At 40.5% G+C, this 23402-nt stretch overlaps 2 protein-coding genes across 2 annotated transcripts; one reads left to right on the top strand and one right to left on the bottom strand.

Annotated features, from left to right (window-relative positions):
* The first annotated feature begins 5062 nt into the window (after nt 1–5062).
* Nucleotides 5063–6091, top strand: LOC134405388 (olfactory receptor 6F1-like). The gene has a single exon (XM_063136633.1). The coding sequence runs from the start codon at nt 5063–5065 to the stop codon at nt 6089–6091; it is 1029 nt and encodes a 342-aa protein (XP_062992703.1).
* A 10154-nt stretch (nt 6092–16245) lies between these two features.
* Nucleotides 16246–17202, bottom strand: LOC134405387 (olfactory receptor 11L1-like). The gene has a single exon (XM_063136632.1). The coding sequence runs from the start codon at nt 17191–17193 to the stop codon at nt 16246–16248; it is 948 nt and encodes a 315-aa protein (XP_062992702.1). The 5' UTR covers nt 17194–17202.
* Between the last annotated feature and the right edge of the window lie 6200 nt (nt 17203–23402).

Here is a 23402-nt window from a genome sequence, read left to right as displayed (position 1 = left end):
TTTTTCCAGAGGGGACTTGGCAGTGATGATGATGGAAGAGGAGTAGGTGGAGGAGGACTAGGATTCCTATTGCCTTAGTAGGGCCATTTCTCTCATATCTCTGATGATCAAATAATAAACAAGAAAAAAATCAGTATTGAAAAAATTATCTCTACCATATCCAATTTATGTCGGAATATAATGCAAATAAAAAGTATTATAGTCCTCTGCCCTGTAATATGGAAAGCTAAACTTGTCTATTCCAAACATTCTCTCTCTCTCTCTCTCTCTCTCTCTCTCTGTGTGTGTGTGTGTGTGTGATATGGCTGTTAAAATGATTCAAAACCATTTCACATATTATAAAACCATTAATGATCCTGCTTAATTTTGCTGCCCCTACGTTGATGAGAAGGGCCATTTGGTTCTGTTCTAGATAGTTTTAGCAGAAACTAGAGTGGGTTTCTTCCACTTTAGCCAACAACCAGGCACCTCTGGGATGCACAGAGGTGATGCCTTGTGATGTTCTGCTAGGCCAGTCTACATATGCAACAAGGTGGCCTTCAGCATGTTTTTTTGTTTATTTATTTACTGCATTTCTATACCACCCAATAGCAGAATCTATAATGGAGTGAGACAAGGCATATCATTATCTAGAAACCTCTAGGCATGAAAGACATTGTGTGTTGACATCCTAGAATATAGTCAGTTTCAGGACAGATCCAGAAATTATCATTCTAAATAGTACCCTAGCTGCAAGCCTAGATCCTGGCTGTAGAAGATTTTGTTTCCGTTCATACTTTGTATTACTCCTTTGCTACCTTACAAACATGCTTGACACTTGAGGTTTTCATTGGAGGCTCATCTCTAGTTGCCCCTATCTGCAAAGTTTAGGCAGGTAGGTATCAAAGAAAGAAGGTTGTTGTTGTTGTTGTTGTTGTTGTTGTTGTTGTTATTATTATTATTATTATTATTATTATTATTCCCTAGGGTTGACAGTACAGCCACAATTATTTATTTATTTATTTATTTATTTTATTTATTTATTTATTACATTTTTATACCGCCCAATAGCCGAAGCTCTCTGGGCGGTTCACAAAAATTAAAACCACAGTAAAACACCCAACAGTTTAAAACACAATTACGAAATACAGTATAAAAAGCGCAACCAGGATAAAACCACACAGCAAAGTTGATATAGGATTAAAATACAGAGTTAAAACAGTAAAATTTAAATTTAAGTTAAAATTAAGTGTTAAAATACTGAGTGAATAAAAAGGTCTTCAGCTGGCGACGAAAGCAGTACAGTGTAGGCGCCAAGCGGACCTCTCTGGGGAGCTCATTCCACAACCGGGGTGCCACAGCGGAGAAAGCCCTCCTCCTAGTAGCCACCTGCCTCACTTCCTTTGGCAGGGGCTCACGGAGAAGGCCCCCTGTAGATGATCTTAAGGTCCGGGTAGGTACATATGGGAAGAGGCGTTCCTTCAGATAACCTGGCCCCAAACCGTTTAGGGCTTTAAATGTTAATACCAGCACTTTGAATTGGGCCCGGACCTGGACTGGCAGCCAATGAAGTTGTAAAAGGACTGGCGTAATGTGATCTCGCCGGCCAATCTTGTCAATCTTGTCAATCTTGGTTTCACAGATTGCTTTCCCCCCTTTTTTTTCCTTTTTTGGTCAGGCTTGTTCTATCCCATTTCTGCACAAGCTTGTGATGTCCCCCGCCCACCCACAATCTGTACAGAAATTTGTACCTTTTTGTCCTAATATATATCCATTAGAAAGCTCACAAAAATCCAGCTTTTGCAAAACAAAAAGCTCACTGAAAGTCTAGAGATGTGGATATTGGGCAAAAAAAACCCCAATATTAAACAAACAAACACCCTTGAAGGAGCAGATTTCTCATCCCTCCCTCCTGTGTCCTCCACAGGAAGAGTCACCCAGTGCCTTCCTTTTTATCTTTTAGGCACCACACAAAGTCTGTCCTATTGCAATGGGTTTTGGTTGTTTCCTTTTGTGTTGTTTACCAGTTAGTTTAATGTGGGGGTGCACTTTGGCTTCAGTGGGACAATGTTGAATTAGGGGTTGGTGAACCTGGGGTGCACTCACTTGTCACTCACACAGTGCATGGCCTCAGCCCACCCCCCTTGACCTGATCCCTGAGAGCCCCTGCCAAGTGCTCCTGAGATTTGTGAGAGCTCAGCAGCTACCCACCGTGGTTTTGGCCCTTTCCCCATTGTGTTAATGGTGGCTGCCATTAATGCAGTGGGAGAAATATGCAATTTCCCCAGTCTTGGGGAAAGTGTGTGTTTCTCCCCTTCCCTCTGCCAATGGAGGCCATAAAGGCAGCCACCATTACTGTGGAGGGGGAAAGAATGAGGTTTCCCCATCTTGGAAAAATTGTAAGTATCCCCCCATGGCCCTATTAATGCAAGTCTTAATAGGGCCTTTAAGGCCCCCTATTGGTGGTAGGGAGGGGGAGAGAAATGAGCAATTTCCCCAAGGGTGGGGAAAACACATATTTCCCTCCTCCACACTAATGGTGGCTTCCATTACCGTGGGGGGGGGGAATATGCAATTTCCTCAGCCTTGGGGAAATTGTGTGTTTCTCCCCCCACACAACACTGATAGGGGGCTTAAAGGTCTTATCAATAGGGCCTTTAAGGCCACCATCAGTGGGGGAAGGGGTAGAAATGCATGATTTCCCCAAGGATGGGGAAATTGCATATTTCCCCCCACTGTTTTAATGTCGCCAACCATTAATGCAGTGGGGGGAAAGTGTGCCATCCAGAAGTCAGAAGTCAGCACCCATGCCTGAGTGCTCTCAGGGGCACAAAAGCACTCAGATGTGGGTCTTCCCTAGCACCGGCTGCATGCCCCTGGGCCCATGAGGGCCAGATACAGGGGCGTGCCTCACAGACCCAGGTGGACTCTTGCAACATCCATATGCTGAACGTTGCTCTGCTTTTTTATTCAACATTTATTATTTGGGCTGCTATTTCTATTTTGCATATTTATATTCATGATGTGTCATTTCTTGCTAGATGTCTCGATTCCTATTTATCGAAAGGTGGACATAATTTATTTCTGAATGGTTAAAATAAAATAAAAAGTAGTTGTAATAGAAAACAATACATTGATGTAATTAGCAGTAGTCCAGTCACACACTTACCATCTTTTGGATTTTAACAGAACAGTATTATATCATACTGTTCTGTGTTGTACGTAGTTTATTTAGTCTCTGAAAGGATTGTGAGAGTCTCATGAGAGTAGCCTTATGAACACATGTTACTTAATCATCTGCAAGGAGGTATTTATTTAAATGTTTGTTTGGGGTATAGGGAACAGACTGAGAGAAGGAGAATGATTAATCTCACATGAAACGACCTATGGAAGGAATATGAAGCTGATAAGTACGATGCAGGTCAATTGTCATATGTTGACCAAGGCTAGCATCTCAGTGAGCTGTTCTGAATGCACCAAGCATGCTATAAAAATTATTTCACTTGTGGTTCCTCTGAAGTGCCTGAGATCACAAAAACATCAACTCCAAACTTGCAACAACAATCTATGTTTGGACAATACAGGTTCCTGAAATTTCCACCCATTGCATCGGCATCTACGTTGCTTTAGGAGCTGAGGACTGGAAATGCAGCTGAGACTTCAGTTGAAGATGTCATGGTAAAAGGACCCCCAGCAACATACAACACATGATTCATGTGAGTCACATCTTGCCTTTTCTATTACAAAACAAGTTCAGCTGTTTTCTTAATTTAGGCTGACCATATGGAAAGGAGGACAGGGCTCCTGTATCTTTAACAGTTGTATTGAAAAGGGAATTTCAGCAGGTGTCATTTGTATATATGGAGAACCTTGTGAAATTGCATCTTCTTCACAACAGTTAAAACTGCAGGTGCCCTGCCCTCTTTTAAATCTGGTCACTGTAGTATAGCTCTTGCAGCTTTAACTGTTGTGATGAAGAGGAAAATTCACCAGGTTCTCCATATATACAAATGACACCTGCTGAAATTCCCTTTTCTATGCAACTGTTAAAGGTACAGGAGCCCTGTCCTTCTTTTCATATGGTCACCCTACTTAATTTGATCATTCAAAATATTAGTGTCATGTCAGCTTCAAAGAAGAAAAATGCTAGTATTTTATTTATTTGTTTGTTTTAGCAGTATATGTTGGCTTAGATGTTGAATTTACATTATAGAACAGAGATTTCTATAACCTCCCTTTTAGGGCTAGCCCTGCCATGCAACATAGTGAAGTGATGAGTTTCAGGTGGTACCATGAAGTTTGTTTAGGGATGTTTTGTTTGTTTAGGCAGATGAAAGCAGAAGTTGTTGTCTGAATGGTGCAGCAAGACTTTTCAAAGTGTTGGCTTTAGTGGGAGGTGACCCTCCGCTTCAGTTAGCAAACTGCCTTGAGTCATTAGTACTCTTCTCTTTCACCTCTCCAAACCATTGGGCCCCGCGAAGAGAAATAAGTCTTAAGAGAATCATATTGAGGGAGTGGAGGGTGAAAAAAGTGCATTGCAACCAACTTAACACCCATTTATTTCAATGGAATTGAAGCACAGTTTATATTACCTGGATATAGACCCACAGCATCTTTCTCTCTTCTTTCTCCATACATATAATTTTCATGTCCGTCATCTCTTTATCCATTTCCCACCCTTTCTTTATTCTCCCCCATTATATCAACTCATCTTCAATTTCTCATTTTTTAAATGATTTTACCCGTTATCTCTGTTTACTTGTTCCTTCTCCACATGTTACCCTTCTCCACTTTTCCTCTGAAAACAAGAGGACTTAATGAATGTACTTATATTAATTTATAAACCGGGGTGGGAAATGAAGGCATTCTGTGTTGTCGTTATTTTTTTTAAACGGTTAACAACAGCAACAACGAAATGAATGTATTGATGAGTTGAGTGGAAATTTGAGGAATCTTCTGGTTTATTGAGTGTGATCTGTCATCAGACTCACTTCTGTTTGTCTTTCCTTTCTGCTCCCTGCTGCTTTACTAATTATGTTCACAATCTCTTCATTTATTTCTCCCAGGAAACCCTGAAACTGTAATGGAGAATCTAACTATCATTACAGACTTCATCCTGCTTGATTTTCCAGAACTGCATCAGCTGGAGTATTCCATGGGTGTCTTCCTCCTTGCATCTTACCTGCTCACCTTAGCTGGGAACATCACAATCATTTTCATCATCACTCACAACCATCAACTACACACCCCCATGTATTTCTTCTTATGGAACCTTTCCTGCTTAGAGATCCTAATTACAACCTCCGTAGTGCCGAAGGTGCTGGCAAGCCTGTTACTAGGTTTCAGATCCATTTCATACCCAGCTTGCCTTTCCCAGTGCTATTTCTTCTTCTTTTTGGGAAGCAGCGAGTTTGTCCTTTTAGCAGTCATGTCGTATGACCGTTATGTGGCCATTTGCAATCCGCTATGCTACGCATCCATTATGAGTACTAAACTCTGCCTGTGGCTCGTTGTGGCATCTTGTGCTGCTGGCTTTTTGGCTACCATTCTCCCAACCATCCTGGTTGCAGGTCTTCCCTTTTGTCATGGCAATGAAATTGATCACTTTTTCTGTGATAGCCTGGCCTTGATGAAACTGGCTTGCTCTGACACAAGCCTGGTGGAATTGGTGAGTTTCTTCTCATCCTCAGCCACTATTCTGAGCTCTTTAATTTTCACAGTAGTGTCTTACACTTACATAATCACAACCATTCTCAAAATTCAATCTGCCTCTGGGAAACACAAGGCATTCTCTACCTGCTCCTCCCACTTGATCATTGTCATTCTTGGCTATGGCAGTTGTATCTTCATGTATGTACGGCCTTCAGGCAGCAACCCCTCAATAAATAAGATGGTTTCTTTGATCAATACAGTGCTGACACCTGTGCTGAGCCCATTCATTTTCAGTTTGAGAAATAAGCAGGTTAAAGATGCTGTAAAAGCAGCTTTCATTAGTTGGGCAGGCTACTTAAAAAGTAACCCAAAGTTGGGACATGGGTTTTCAAAAAGAAAGCAAGAGAATGGAAAAAAGGGCAGGAATGAATGTAAAGCAAAATGTCTTTTTCCTTGCTAGATTAGGGTGACCATATGAAAAGGAGGACAGGGCTCCTGTATCTTTAACAGTTGTATTGAAAAGGGAATTTATGCAGGTATCATTTGTATATATGGAGAACCTGGTGAAATTTCCTCTTCATTACACCAGTTAAAGCTGCAGGTGCCCTGCCCTCTTTTAAATCTGGTCACTCTAGTATAACTCCTGCATCTTTAACTTCACCAGGTTCTCCATATATACAAATGACTCCTGCTGAAATTCCCTTTTCTATGCAACTGTTAAAGATACAGGATTCCTGTCCTCTTTTTCATATGGTCACCCTATGCTAGATACTTTAGTAATAACCCCAATAATGGTTTGAGGCCTATTCAATTGTTTCAGCTGAAGCTCCTTTTTCAAGTTTACATTTGTTTTTATTAAAATTCAAAATCCCCAATAGCAATAGTATTGCATCTGAGCAGTTGTAACTAGGGCCACAGCTAGACCTAAGGTTTATCCTGGGATCACCCAGGGATCGCCCCTGCCTGAGCACTGGATCCCCTGTGTGTCACCTAGATGAACAGGTTTGACCCCTGGATGATCCCGGGATAAACCTAAGGTCTAGCTGTGGCCTTGGTGATTCATAATTCAAACTAAAACATTGAGACTTGTTAACTTGTAATTTTTTAGCAAAGTTGTCCCTAATTCATTAGAAGGAATTGTTGAAGCCATAGGACTTGGATTCAACAGTTCCATTCTGTGAATAGGAAGAACTTTCATTCAGCGAAGAGACACTAGCAGAAGGTGTCCTTTCATAAGTGGAACTCTCCTACCATGAATGGAAGCACCTTTGGAACCTTTGGATTCAATCCCATGTTTCTTGGTTTATTAGCTGACCTTTAAGGAGACACCAATTAATTATCAACAAAAGGGTATCTGGAACATAGGATGAAGAAAAGCTCATCAGAAGAGGATTTATAATAGGTTCATAACACTTTTGGCCACAAGGGCTGCATGTGATGCTGGCTTGGAGTTCAATGATTACATGTGAACATACATATGCACACACACACACACACATGGGGACACACACACAGGCGCGCACACACACACACAAACCCCCCCCCAAATGTATGCATGGACACACTACCAGCATTATCATGTTTGCGAGCAGTGGCTGTTTGGAATACCTTCCATGGGCTTCCTTTGAATATTTGGACTCATACCATATATTGGGGGTAGTGACATCTGATTTCATTTAAATTTTGGAACTTTTAAGTCAGCCCTGGGAGAAAATAGCCCATGGTACTAATCAGCTTGGCAACTGGCCATTGAGGAAGACCAAGGTCAAAACGGTCTAGCCAAATGGATCAAGTTTACTGAGCATTTTCTGTCTAGCATTCTGATTGTCTTGTTGTATTATTGTACTTGTGAAATGCTCTGCGTATGTTATTTTTAACATTATATTTTAGTATATTAAATTGCATTTTTATCTGTTTTCTTAACTTCTTTGCTTTCATTCTTCTTTGCTAACAGTAACAGGGAAGGAACGATTTGTGGATTCTGAAGCAAGGCAAATATATAGATAGATCAAACAATGAAAATTCAGAAGAAGGATTGTTTTTTTCCCCCAATATGAATTTACTGTTATATAGGAGCACTCCACAATTGTGACAACATTTTTCATGGAATCCTAGGCTGTATCTCTAGTTTTCAGTGTGACTAAACAATAATTAAAAACAAAACAAAAAAACCCTCCCAGAAACTGTGTTCCTTGCCTCACTGATGTGTCAATAGAAGCAAAATGGGATATCCTGTGAGTGAAATGCAGGAGCATTGGGGGAAGACTTGGATCAGCATGCCCTAATCTGTCAGAAAATCTATGCCAGATTAGGTGCAGTTTAACACACACCCCATTGGAAGCAGAGAGAGAACACAAAAAAGTGGGTGGGTGGGGAGGTCCCAAAAAGGATGAAAAAGAAGATGGATCACAACTCCTTCCTCCCTTCTCCCCAGCTAATGTGATCCAGGCAGGGATTTGGATATTATGAATCCTTGGTTTTCAGCTCATATCCCACTCGACACATATACCAATTTCTAATGCAGTATTTATATAACCACTCTCTGCCATTCTCCATATGAGGTTTCACTTTTTCATGCTGTAGCCTTCATAGCGTTTTTTGGAGCTTTCAGAATTTCAGAACTCCTGGTAGCTTCCAAGATGGATACCTCGGGCTGGGCGTTACAATTTTCAGACGTGCAGTTGATCCCACATGCCATAAAAATACTCTTGAGGCGTTCTAAAATGGATCAAGGCAGCAAGGGCACTCCGGTATCATTATTAGCGGCTCCAATAGCAGAACTATGTCCAGTGCAGGCGTTAAGTGAATTTCTTTCACATAGAGGTCAGAATATGGGAATCTTATTCCGTCACCAAGATGGAAGCACATTAACTAAGTTCCAATTTCGGACTATCACAAAGCGTGCGCTGTTGGCCTTAGGCCTGGACATACACAACTTTGGTACTCACTCCATTAGGATAGGTGTGGCTTCCACAGCCACAGCTATCGGCTTTTCTTCAGCCCAGAAGGCCTTCCACTCCTACATCAGGCATTTCCTGAAATAGGATCATACATTTCTGCATTAATATGTTGTTGTTATGTTTTTTACATGGTGGGGGGGTCGCTCCCCATTGCGAGTGATCAACTGTGGTGACAGTTTGATCTACTGGGCAGGATGGAGGGCATCCAGATCGGGTATCACATTGCACCTCGGATTGGATCACCTTGCCTGCATTCAGTGGGTTGCCAGGTGGGGCATGCATTGGGAGCGACTCCTGCCCACATTGTTTCAGCGGCGTTGGTTTGCGCCCCCCCTCAAGTTTTACTTATCCATTTGGGGGGCAATGACATAGGCGTTACTAAGGGGAAAGCCCTTATATTACAAGCATTAGTAGATTTCCAAACTATCCGGCAACACTGGCACAAAGTGTTGATTGTTTGGTCCTGCAAGTTGCCCAGGATTACCTGGCACGTTAACAGCGATTATAGGGCAATGGAGCATGCCCGGCGTAGAGTTAATACGGACGTTTTCAAACAGTTGGTTTCTGATGGGGGATTTAGCATTCAATATCCTACGATATCTAGATCCCGGAGGGAGCTCTACAGGTGTCATGGAGTCCACTTATCAGACTGCAGTAATGATTTATTTCTGCAAGAGCTGCACAAGGGGTTGTTGGAGGCCATTAGGCTTAAGTGGGGTAGGATGGACTAAGCTCTGCTTGTCCTTCCTTGTGGTGTTTATTTAGGGTGACCAGCTGTCAGGATTTCCCCGGATTTGTCCTGGTTTTTGTTCTTTCCATGGTGTCAGGGGGGATTTTCTATCATTTTCAATAATGTCCTGGAATGACACACCTTCCCCTTTAAGGCTGCCATTAGCATGGCAGGAGGGAATGACATGCTTTCTTCAGGCGCATCATTCCCCCACCCCGAGCGCCAATTGAGGTCTTAAAGGGGAAAGTGGGTCATTCGTGGACATTATAGAAAAGGCCCCCATTGGAGTGGATGGTGGTGGTGCAGAATGAAATCCTTTCCCCTCCTCCACTCCAATCGGGTTCTTTAAGGTGGCGGGGGAATAACGTACTTTCTGCAGGACTCAGAAAGCTGCTTCCCCACACACACGCTAGGTGTCCTCTTTTTTGGTTTCCCAAATATGGTCACCCTAGTTTATTGGTGGGCATCGTGGGCGAGTATAGGAATGGTGAGCATTCATTGGCACTGTTAGTGGTGAGGTTAGTGTATCTATTTCTGAGCAACTCCAACTTCAGTGTGGTGTAGTGGCTAAGGTGTTGGACTGGGAGTTGGAAGATCCGGGTTCTAGTCCCCACTTGGCCATGGAAATCCACTGGGTGACTTTGGGCCAGTAACATACTCTCATCCCAACCTGCCACACAGGGTTGTTGTGAGGATAACATGACGAGGAGGAGGATTATGTACGCCACCTTGCGTTCCTTGGAGGGAAAAAAAGGAGGGATATAAATGTAATAAATGATTTTTAAAAAAACAACAACTCTGACGTAATCCTATTTTGAGGTGGAAAGCCATTGGGTTTGCATTGGTAGGTCTGTTACAAAATTTGCATGTGGCTGGGACAGATTACAACATACAATCCTGCTCTGACAATGCTGGACTTCCTCCTCAATTATTGCACCATTAACCAAAACTGATGGGATAAACAGTAAATAAATGTCACAACATCTGTAATAGTTTTGCATCAGTGTACATGTGGGTGTCCACATCTGAACTGGGTGCAAGAATTTATGCAACTTTAAGATCACAACTCCAATTGTATAGCGAGAGCCTGTGCATAAATGCACACAGACCAAAAATGAACCTCTGACCCATTGACTAAATTCAGCCCACCAGGCCACCCCATCCAGCCTGAAAAGGTGTACTGTAGACTCTCCCCCTCAGAGAAGGGACTTAGTGTGGGAGAGCATATCCCAACTGAGTTACAGCCTTGAGCCTGGTTGTGATTGGGAAAGGCAAGAGTGGAGCAAAGCTAACTCCATTGGGACAGTCAAACTGGCAGCTTGGTTCTCTTTCCTAGAATGGATCCTCTGGTGTCCAGGCCTAGGCCCATTTCTTCTCTCAGGTTGAAAAAACTTCTCTACTCCTGGCTTAGAATCAAATTGAACTATTTAGAAAGCTGTGAATTCTGGGAACAAACAGGGACCTAGATTCAATTATATTCTTCTGCAAACTGATTTGACTAGAACCAGAAATGTGTTGCTTGAAGTGGTGACAGAATCATTCCTCTGGATATTTTTGGTCTCTAGATGATGAATCAGATTCATTATGGGATTTATTTGCTCTGCCACCATAAGTATGTATTTTGTTGTGATGTAGGTCATGTGAACTCAGAGGCCCAGAGAAATAAAAGATTCCCAAAGTAATAGTTTCTTTACCCCACCCCTTTCAACAACAGTACCGAGCAAAAATATATATTGCATATATTTTCCATGGCTGTCTTGTAAATTGGATCCCATGAGTCAAAGGTGAATCTCTATGGAAATCTAAAACATTGAAAAAAAAATCTACTGAAAACACATCATAGATTTAGCTGGGCAAACACTATCAAGAATGTATTTTGACTATTGCATTTGGGTGCAGATAGAAATTATTATTATTATTATTATTATTATTATTATTATTATTATTATTATTATTTACATTTATAGACTGCCCCACAGCCAAAGCTCTCTGGGTTGTTTTAGAATTGTCCAAGATGGTCATTGTGCAATACTGGTGGTTTATCTAACTATAGACAACTTTTACTTCAGCCATTTTTCTTCAGATTGGGAATAGTTGTATTTATTTTATATTTTTAAGTGTTATACAACTAATGTTGGAGTGGGGATCAGCTTTTATTTTGTCTTGCATGTGCAGGTACTTTCTATCCTTAACAGAAATTAAATTCACATTCAAATATCTGCACTGGATAGGAGAAGTATGCACACATTCAAGTTGCTCATCTACATTTTGACTATAAATGGGAACATCACCATTGTCCAGCTCCATCAGCAACTCCAAACTCCCATGTATTTTCCTCAGCAACTAGTCCTTTTTGGAAAAAGGACACACAATGAACACTATTCCCAAAATGTTGGCTGACTTCTTAAAAGAGAAAAAGGTTACAGCACTGTGGGTTGCTTCATGCTCTTCCTGGGAACTACCTCTTTGTGCTCATGACTTTTGACCACCACCTAGCCATATGTAACCCATTAAACTATGCCATTATAATGAAATATACAGTTTGTAGATCCTTCAAACTTGGGTGTTGAGTCGGAGGGTTGATTGTACTTGCTCCAGACCATTGTTCTTTCTAGGCTGAATTTCTGTGGGACCAATATCATCAACCATTTCTTCTGTGATCTAGCCCCAGTGTTGAGTCTTCCATGTGGCGAAAAAAAAATCCATTGGATTCTCTTTCTTCATGTGCACTTCTTCCGTGATTCTTGGTTGCTTTCCCTTGATTATAGTGTCCTATATCAACATCATTGTAAGTATACTGAAGATGCCATCCACTGGAGGGAGATTTAAAATATTCTCCACTTGCACAGCCTATCTTAGTGTTGTATTAATATATTATAGCTCAATCATCTATATATATGCGAGGCCTTTAGTGATGGATATCAGTGATTCAGATGAAGTAGTCTCTATCTTCTACTGTGTGGTGACACCATTTCTGAACTCTTGCATCTATATCATGAGGAATGCCAAGGTCCATGAGGCACTCAAAAACATAATAGCAAAGATGAGAGTTTCCTATTAGCCTCCAAACTCAAGTGCTTGAATCCAAGATCTCCCTTCAGTGGTAGGAGGACTCCCTTCCACCTAATTTTGAGGGATTTTTTTTCTCCCCTGCACTGTAGCTCCCACATTCAGCAGTGTCTTTTGAACCTCTGTGTAGCATTTCCAGAGGGGTGGAGAGGTGGATGGAAGGATGAGGAGTCAGGGAGTCCACTTCCACTAGCCCAGTAGCACATGCCTAAATACAATAAAACCATTGTATAATGCAATAAAAAGCAATAGTGTGTGTATTTTTGTGTCTCTTCCTAAAATGCCATGCTTTCTTCAACCATAAATCCAGAAATTTTGTTTTATTTGTAAGTTGCCAGCCACCCAGCTCCTAGCCATCATACTCTAAACTGAAGTCCATAGTTTGCTCATAACAAAATGCTAATTAATGTGTGGAAAATTATTTGTGGGATGAGGAAAATCAGAATAGCTCCTCTGTGGGAGCTGTAAGTTCAGTGTAGGATAACTAAGAACTGGAGACTGTAGGACCAAAGGAAAGCAGGAATATATCTCACATCAAACTCAGGGACATGCTGAAATCCAGGCCATAGCTAGACCTAAGGTTTATCCCAGGATCATCCTGGGTTCATCCCTGCCTGAGCGTTGGATGCCCTGTGTGGCACTTAGATGAACAGGTTTGACCCCAGGACAATCCTGGGATTAACCTTAGGTCTAGCTATGGCCGTAGTTTGTGTTCCATATTTTCTTCTGGATAGCAACATTCAAGTAATAGCCAAAAGAAATAAAACATATACAGTTGTATTCATATCATTCATATTTCTAGAACCATGGAAATAAGTCATAACTGATTGATGTCTCATTGGTTTGAATGGGTCAACTGTAAGTATGACTAAACCTGGATTCAATCTGTAACACTTAATAACCTAATAAAATACAAGTATGCCTAATCCCTGCAGAGTCTTTTCACTTGATGATACTACCTTACATTTTGTGTGGGATGTTGCTTGTTTGTAAGTAACCCAATTAGACAAGCAAATATGTAAGTGAGAACATTATAGTCTAATTAGTACTCAGGCCATGTGGAGATATGAAAAATGCCTTGCACTGAGTCAGACAAAAAGCAGCAACAATCCATTTGATTGTTCCAGACTAATCTACCTGCTCTTCGGCTAGATCTACGTTTCTGCTGTATAGTGGTATTGAAATGCACTGATAAATGTTGGGGCACAATCCACATTCCATATACTGCTTCCATAGTATTATTTCCTGCTATTTATTCCACATTCATAATGATTTGACACAATGGGCATGTCTACATGAGCCATTTATCCTGGGATCATCCCTGTGCATGCAAATGACACACAAGTGATCCCGGGAGAAGGCAGGGATGATTATTCCATTTTCCTGGGATAATCCTTACGTATAGAAAGGGCCAATGTGCAGATCCTGCTCTAGTTTCAGCTGAAATGAGTGGGGCTTAACTCACTGATTTCAATAGGACGTAAGTGCAACTAACTTAGACTGCATGCTAAGCATGTAGTAAGCCCCACTAAACACAGTGAAATTTACATCTGAATAAATTGGCATAGGATTGTGCTGTATTTCTGAATCCAACCCACTGGGCTAGATCCAAACTTAATAATGCTTTAGTCAATGGGCTGAATCCATCAGGACTAACATATGTTCCTCTGATTTCAGCGTGTCTACTTTAAGCATGATTAAGTCTGAATCCAATCCACTGTATGTAACATTGGAGAAACATTCTGTCTGCCACCCATACCCTCATACCCCCTTCATTGTTAAACTCGTCAACTTTGGTTTTCTTACACCAAATAATAACAGGGAACGTTCATATGTCCCATGTATTAGAAATGTCACTTAATTTCATTTTAAAAATAAATCAATAAATGCAATATTTAAACCTTCCCCCAAGACAAAACATTTAAAGGATTTCAAGGGAAACCAACAGCCTAAGAAAATACCTACAACTATGTGTGGTTCTACAGGAATTCATAGTAAGTAAAATTCAGAGCAATGGTGGAGGTTTCTTTTTAAGGTGAAACGTCTAAGGTGAAATGTCTAAATCCATAGCATTTAGAATAAGACGAGACAGTTCTCATGAGCATTTAATACATTTATCTTTTATATGCCAATGTTGCAGAACAAACAGCTTTTTATGTGGCTCTCTTGAATTGCAAAATTCACAAATCTGTGCTTACGTACATGAATAAGCAAATGCATCAAGAAATTAGCAGTGGGCAAACTGACCCATCATTATTCATAATTTGAGTTATAAACCCATCATTATAAAATCAGATGAAACTTCTTCATTATTATGAGATTCTTAGGTATCTTAAATTTAGATGCCAGATAATTCAAGGTTACCTGAGGGTTTTCAAATCCATGCTATTCTTTATTTTGTTTAATGTCCTTAAAGTTAAAAGACTTTTCAAGAGGCTAGAAAGTATGGCTGTTGTCACATACTTGGGTCCATGGAGCAGGTATCCCTCTCATACAACCCCTGGAAACAAAGTTAAATTTCCAGGAACAATACCAACTTCAGGTGTGTCAGGAGATAAAAAGATGTTTTACTTTGGTCTAAGACAGGAATGGAATGAAGAATTGGAGTGTCCTATTTTGCCTAATCAATGGGTTGTTGTCCTAGTGTCTGTATCTGAAGCTTCTATAGATCTCATGCTATTCCTTATTCAGCAAAAATAAAAAAAATAAAAAAAATCTGGGTTTATTGGATTCCACAAACCTTTTTAATAAAGATTTGTCTAACTTGCATAATTGTTGATGATGTATTGCACCTAATCCTTCCTTAATTCACATGTTTTGGCAATGCCCAGTAGTTGCACCCTTTAGGGAGGAGGTTATGGTTTTTATGGTTTTAATTTTTGTGAACCACCCAGAGAGCTTCAGCTATTGGGCAGTATAAAAATGTAATAAATAAATAAATAAATAAATAAATAAATAAATAAATTATAATAAGGATAAACTTTGTACTGAAACAAACTTTAATATGAAAGGATGTGCATGTCCCCCTAAACTACCTACCAGCTTCTTGGAAGTTAACACATGGTCAGCATAAATGGCTTTTTAGAACCCTTCTTATAGCTAAAGGATGAATATTATTGCATTGGAAGGATAAATCCTCACCTCCCACAATGCAATAGACTGAGGACTTAACAATGCTATCCATATTTGAAGAGATGTTATAGAGACACCACTTGTGAGTGGATAAGTACATGGATATTTGGTCTGCTTTTCTTGAAACCTATGCAGAACTTCCCCCCCACACACACACACACATTTTTAATGAATCGTATATTTTATGGGGGGGATGATGACATTCCTATGCATGTAATGTTTCTTTTCTTTTTCATGATTTACTATTTGTTCTGTTTTGTTAAATTCACAGTAGAAATAAAAAATAGATGCATTTATCTTTAAAGAATGTTTTAAAAATAAATGAAATAATTAAAAAGCTTTTGGACCACCTCATATTACTGTGTGATTACCAAGACCCTCTCATCTGAATCATGTGGACTACACCAGGCGGGCACAGAATCACTTGAATTAAGAAATTATTTAGCTTTGATGGATTGAAGTTGGGGCTCAGCATTCCATAATTCATTCATACCAGATTGACTTACAAACTGACATTTTAAGTTTTGGTGGCAAAACTAGAAGAAATACACATGCTCCATGTGCTAGCAATTACACAGAAAGCCAGTGATATTCTTGCTTTACCATCCTTGGTAAATGTTAAGTAAATTTACTGAAGTGCTGGATGCAATGCAGTGCAAAAGCCAAGTACGTGAGCTCACCTTTAACATCAGCTAGAATCAATAGAAATATCCCTTTTCTGACTTATAAGCTGTGTAGGGCACATTTCCTGTTGACCAGTTTCTGCAAGGCCTCCTTGAAATCTTTGTTCCTCAAACTGTATATGACAGGGTTGAGAAGTGGTGTTACCACAGTGTAGAAGATGGAGACTACCTTATTCAGCTCTGAGGAAACATTAGCACTGGGTCTAACATACATGGAAATCATGGTGCCATAATATATCACCACCACAGCCAAGTGTGAGCCGCAGGTGGAGAAAGACTTTTTCCTTCCAGAAGCAGAGGGGATTTTCAGGATAGTCAAGATGATGAATGCATAAGATATCAAGGTAAGCAAAAAGCAAGTGAAAAGGACCAATATAGAGAGAACAAAGATGCACATCTCAGTGACTGAAGTATCAGAACAGGAGATTTTCAGCAAAGGTGGGATGTCACAAAAGAAGTGATTGACTTGATTGGATCTGCAGAAACTTAGTCTGGAGATCATCAAAGATGGCAAGAACCCCGTGAAGACACCAATCACCCAAGATCCTACTGACAAACGAGTGCAAAACAGAGTATTCATGGCGACTGCGTAATGCAGCGGGTCACAGATTGCCAGGTACCGGTCATATGCCATCACTGACAGCAGAAAACACTCTGTTGCCCCAAAGAAGACAAAGAAGTAGAGCTGGGTCATACACCCATTGAAGGAGATAGTCTTGCTGTCTATGAGGAGACTGCTGAGCATTTTGGGCACAATAGTGGTGGTATACCAGATTTCTAGGAAGGAGAGGTTTTGCAGGAAAGAGTACATAGGAGAATGAAGACATGGCTCCAGCTTGACCACTGCAATGATGACCACATTGCCAGTTATGGTTAGGATATAGATAAGTAAGAACATAATGAAGAGTAGGGTCTGCCACTCTGGAAGGCTCTGGAACCCCAGAAGACGGAATTCAGATGTGGTGCTGTGGTTAGCCATTTGCTGCATTGATTTTGAGATCACTTGCAGGTATAAGTAAGTCCCAAAATCTACCATGAATGAGAATTCAGGCTGCTTGATGTCTTGACTAGAGTGAGAGACAGTACATAATGAGTGACAGTAGAAGTAAATACAAAAATTCATGTCCATCCCATGCCAATACAAATACAAGAACACTTTTTAGAAACAAAACAAAAAACACGCACAGAAAGGAATGGAAATAAGATGGGACCTGTTACATATGGAAATAATATGAGCCCTGTTACATCCGATCAAGGCTCCATCTATTCCAGCATTCCATTTCCAACTGTGGCCAGTCAGATGTCCATAGAAAGCTCTCAGGCAAGGCAACAGCCCTTCCATGTTGCTTGTCCCCAATTTCTGCTATTCAAGGACATCATACCTCAGGGTTGGATCCTCCATTTAGCGATAGAGGATAGCTGCATTTGATGAACCTTGGTTCAATTCATTCATCTAATCCTTTCTTGAAGCCACTAAGGCCTCATCTACACTTATTGTTATTGCACAATGAAAGTGGTATGAAAGCAGTATATAAAAGGCAGGAGCCACACTACTGCATTATAGCAGTATTGAAATGCACTGACAACTGTTGGGGCCCATTGACAGATACCACATACCGCTTTCATACCACTATATACTGCTTGCTGTGGCTCCTGCCTTTTATATACCGCTTTCATACCACTTTCATTGTGCAATATCCTGCTTGGTGTAGATGTGTTCCTAATCTAATGGCAGTAATCCATGTGAAAAGAATCTAGGTATCTAGGTTGATCACATGCACCTGCCTGCTCAGCATGTACCAGCAGTGTACAGCTCCACTGACCTGCCCCATTCCAGAAACTGGTGTTTTCATTTATTTCTGGTTGACACCCCCCCACACACAGAAGGAGTAGATCTTCATTGCACAAGTGGTGCTTGCCACTTGAGGACATGAATTGGCAGGGTGCAAGGGAATCAGTGGGTGGGTGGGTGTAATCACCCTATGAACTCTAAGGTCCTTTCCAATTCTGTAATTCTATGGTTCTACATCATTAGTTAATGCCATTCAAAATAACTCAAATCAACTATAACAAAATCACTGATCATAAAATGCAATGGCCCAATCCTTAAGTTCTTTTAGTGGTAGTGAGAAGTGATTCACTTTCTTATGTAGACATTTGTGTGGAATTGTAACATCCATGTGACATGAGCAAAAAGTAGCAAGCCAAAGATCACACTCAAAATTTGTTGTTTGCATGAAGTTGTAGCATTACATTTCCCCCATATCGTTGCTGTTTTCACAAATAATGCCTCCCCACCATAACATTAAATAATGATGGTGTTTGAGGAAGTATACCTAATAGTGAAGACTTTCTATGAACTGAATATTTTTGTTGAGGAATATCCAGTCCTCTATCCCAGATTAGGCTCTCTAAAGTTCTGTAGGTCCATACAAAAGATGTCCACCTATAGTTTTAATCTCATCTAATCTCTACCCTCTTGGCTGTTGTTATCATGGACAGGTCATTCCTTAAAACAAAGTATTGTTACATTTTCTATTGGTACCTTGGAAAACCAATCAATCAGTGTAGGAGAACATTTTAATACTAAATGTTTCACAAAAAAATATGTTTTTTTGTGAACCGCCCAGAGAACTACGGTTATTGGGCGGTATAAAAACGTAATAAATAAATAAATAAATATTATACAGATATAGACATTTTGTTAATCCTACCCAAATTCTTATTTTAAACCTATTTCACTCAAACTTACTTAGATGTTTCACCTGAGCAGTAACCTCATTTTCCACTTTGCATATAGGGTTGTCCATCATGGGGAAAGCTGGCCCCTTTTGGGCCTGACAGAAAGCCAAGGCATTCCCAACACATCATGCATATGTGAGCTGAACAATGGGTTAATTCCCGAAACCTGGAAACTGTATTGGTGTTGTGGTTGTTTTAATTGCACTGCACTTCTAACTGATTAAGGAAAAATGGAATAGATGTACACAACACAGTGAGCATAACATGTAGTTTTGCCCATAGATTAAAGTATTAGTATCAAATAGCTCTGCAATGAAACCATACCCATTTTCTTCTAAAGAGGCAAGGAAAACAACAAGCTAAATGTCAAAGCAGTTTCATCACATTTCAAAGATTGGGTTGAATTTACACCCCATTTGAAAGCAGTACCTTTGGGTTAAGAATTGAGAGTTGCAGAAAAAAACAAGGAGGAGTTTGTTTGGCTTACTGCTGCTACTGAGGATCTTGTGTTTCTTGAGACAAAGCAAAGTTGCAATGACTTAAAAGCCTTGGATACCACTCCAGGGATACTGTCTCCACAGCATATGAGGAATTCTCCAGGTGCCCACAGAGAGAGAGAGAGAGAGAGAGAGAGAGAGAGAGAGAGAGAGAGAGAGAGAGAACCCCAGCTGCTGTCCCTTAATGAAGAAGACATTCCCAAACCATCTAACAAGAAAACACAAATCAAAACATTCATGCTATAAGTTGCAAAATGTGCAAGTTAGAATTGCTATCACTATCTTGTGACCAGAGATGATGATGATGATGATGATGATGATGATGATGATAATAATAATAATAATAATAATAATAATAATAATAATAATAATAATAATAATTTCTTACCTGCCTCTTGCTCTGGATAAAGGTAGGGAACAACATAGGATACAAAAATATTATAAAATACATAGAAATGATTAAAACATATAAAACTAATACATTATTAAAATAACAACCAAAATGTGTTGAAGGTGTAAGCCTCAAGACAAATTATTTTGCCAGTACCTTTTGTTTTGGAAAACGAAGAACCAACTGCTCCTCAATTCCTACATCAATGACATGCTATCCCTTACAACATAGTCCAGATTTCTGTGACATTTACCTTGAGGTGTGGATTATATTTATTCCTGAGAGAAAGCTGATGTGGTGGCTTCCTGTCCGAACATCACCTAGAGTGCCAGAATTACATAAACTCTACATGGATCTTTACTCTTATACGCATTTTCAGTTCTGCAAGTGGGACCATGCTGACTGGCCCCACCTCCTCTGTTGTGTTCCCACTGGAGGGGAGTCCAAAATGTGGGTCCTGCTCTGTATGTACAGGCTCTGCACAAGTTTTAGAACTCATGCAATGGTCGCTTAGATTCCGTGAGGAGGCAATACAAGTCAAACAGTCTCCAGTACATGGAAGAAGGGAGTGAAAGGTGATGAGGATGTAACATTTTGGTGAGTTCTTATATATATATATATATATATATATATATATATATATATAAAATGAACTGAAACAGAACTCTCACCCATCCTTAATCAATATCCATCTAACTTCAGATGGTAGTGGAATCCAGAAGAGAGTTGCAAATGACGGACAAAGTGTTTAAGAACATCAAAAACATCACAAAGGGCCATGCTGGATCAGACCAAGTGTCCATCTAATACAGTATTCTGTTCACGCATGGGCAATCAACTGCCTTTGGGAAACCCACAAGCAAAACATGTGCAACAGCACCTGCACCCAACAACTGAAGTCTACAGGAACACTGCCCCTTATACTAGAGATAGCATATAGCCATCAGTACTAGCAGCCGTGAATAGCCTTCTCCTTGAATATGTCTAATCCCCTTTTGAAGCCATCCAAATTGGTGGACATCACTGTGTCGTGTGGTAGTGAATTCCATAGTATAACAATGCACTGTGTAAAGAAGTACTTCTTTTAATGTGTCCTGAATCTCCAAACAATCCACTTCATGGGATGACCTCACATTCTAGTATTATGAGAGATGGAGAAACATGTCTCCTTATCCACATTTTGGTTTTGTATGGGTAGTTTACCCTGGTAGAAGGCATCCATTGATCCTTATTGTTCTATCAAGTTAGAGAGCTTGCTCTTTTGTTTATGAAGCAAATTTTAAAACAGTTTCTATGGCTCTTGGCTTGTGATCATGGCCAATGGAAAGTACTGGTACTCACCTTTAAATCCCTAAAAGCCTGAACCCAGGATACTTTAAGAACTGATGCTTCCATTTGTTGAGAACTGCTGTTACTTGTACCTGCAGGTCTTCCCTAAATGTTTGGGGCCCATTACCATCTGCAATACGGAGCATCATCATACGGGGGTGGATCATGTTTGCTTCCCTTTGCATCTTCTTTTGAAAGAGGAAGTAAACAACGTGCAATTGGCACATTCAGTGGGCCATTTTCATCCCACTGCTTCTCCTGCACACAGCAGGGGATAGCGGCAACTTCCATCTTAGTAAGTCAGACTTACTGGGGTGTTGCTTTTTGTCATGCGAAGAAGGCTAGAAGAAGCGGGAGGCATGTAGGAGGCAGATGACGTCATGCAAGGGACCCGTGAAAATCCGTGAGTGCCCATTAACTAGTGTGCAATAAAATGTTTGTCTGATGGAGCTCATGGTGGAAGGCTACTTGAGAGTGGGCTGTATTGACAGGCTCACCAAATTTCTGAAACTCAGTGTGTTGGCATCAGTTAAGTCTGGTGGCTCTGATTTTTGTAAAGAATAGGGCTGTGCTCCACTTCACTTCACTTCACTTCGTAGAAGCGACATTGGATCAGCCTGATTCGCCTCTGCCAAAGGTAGATACAGATTGGGTCAGGTGTGAAGCGAAGCATCGCGAAGCAAGTCACTCCTTTGTGGAGCGATCCGCTTAGTCTCGAGGCTCCGCTCAACATTTTGGAACTTTTTTCACATAGGATTGCATTGGGCAAAAGAATGCCTATAACTTCTTTGTTTTTAAAGCTACATCTCTGAAACATACTGTGCTTAGAGAGTGATGATTGGGGTCATTTGTGTCGATGTTCAGAACTTTTTGTCATGCAGTTTGCTTGCTATTAATCTTTATAGAATTGGTAAAGTGGAAGGGGGAAACCTACTTTTTTAACGTTGATTGACAGGTTCATCTCCCAATCGTGATAAGTGATCAGCCTATGTGAAGCATCCTCTAATCCCAATGTTGGAGGGGGGGAACAAGCAAAATGGTATACTTAGTAACTTCTCTTTCTTTGTCTTTTGTAGGACTTTTGTCACTTTTTGAGTGCATTGGTGAAGCAGTAGCCCCAGCAAACCCACACACACAACCTTAAATAATATACAAAGTAAAATAACAGATAGGCAACAAAGCACTGCAAGGTACCCACCATAGCCTTGGTGAACAACTGAATAGATGTGGTGCAAGTAGATAACGTGCTGTATGGCATGTGGATGTGCCCACTGCCCACTGCCCTTGAGGGTTATCAGAACCCTCCAAAGGGGAACCAGTGGAAGGAAGCCAGTGATTTGCACGAGTTGATGTGTGATGTGGCTTCTCAAAGGCAGGTACCTAGTCAGGACCGGCCAAATGACTGGTGGCACAGTCCACTGTCCCACTGGGCATGTCCACTTTCCCTTTACTGGTAATAAAGGCAGAGTTTTTGTTCTAATTCTTCTTGTTGTTGTGATTATTAGTATTTTTATTGTTATATTACAGTTATTGGCTGGGCATACCCTGGAGTTTGTGAACTGTGACAGAGGTGTGTCTCTGTGTGGGGTGCATCTTGAAAAACCAACACATAATAGCACTTTGAAATGAGTGCATGGTATGAAAGAAATTAAGTTTTTAGAAGTATTGCAACCCAAACATGGCAACGCAAGGTCTGTACGCTCACCCTGTTTATCTTGAAATTCCCTCTGTTCATTTTTGACGTGGTTACCTGAGAGGAAAATTCTGATTTAGGTTTAACTTTAAATATTCCCCAAAATCAGGGCATGCTTGGATTTCCTTCAAAATGGGCATATATCTAGATATATTTAGAAGCTTTCATGGTAGCCAATTAGAGGTCTGTATCTAAATGATGGAGATCACTGCATTTCTGAAAATGCAGGGGGAATCTTTTAAATATTTCCCAAAAATCAGGGCATGCTTGGATTTCCTCCAAAATGGGCATGCATCTGGATACATTCAAGAGCCAGCTAGACAACCATCTGTCAGGTATGCTTTAGGGTAGATTCCTGCATTGAGCAGGAGGTTGGACTTCATGGCCTTATAGGCCCCTTCCAACTCTACTATTCTATAATTCTATGATTTAGAAGCTGTCATGGTGGCCATTTTGATGTTCCTAACCTGAAAAGTGATGGAGATGTATGCACTTTTGTTAAATGGGTTTAGGATTGAGTGTTAAAATTTTAAAAATCCACCAAA

The sequence above is a fragment of the Elgaria multicarinata genome, chromosome 11 (assembly GCF_023053635.1).
Source record: "Elgaria multicarinata webbii isolate HBS135686 ecotype San Diego chromosome 11, rElgMul1.1.pri, whole genome shotgun sequence".
Classification (NCBI taxonomy): Eukaryota; Metazoa; Chordata; class Lepidosauria; order Squamata; family Anguidae; genus Elgaria; species Elgaria multicarinata.
This window is presented reverse-complemented; position numbering and strand designations above follow the sequence as displayed.

Excerpts from the sequence above, each read along its gene's own strand:
- LOC134405388 (XM_063136633.1), top strand. The coding sequence starts at position 5,063 with ATGGAGAATCTAACTATCATTACAGACTTCATCCTGCTTGATTTTCCA.
- LOC134405387 (XM_063136632.1), bottom strand. The coding sequence starts at position 17,193 with ATGCAGCAAATGGCTAACCACAGCACCACATCTGAATTCCGTCTTCTG.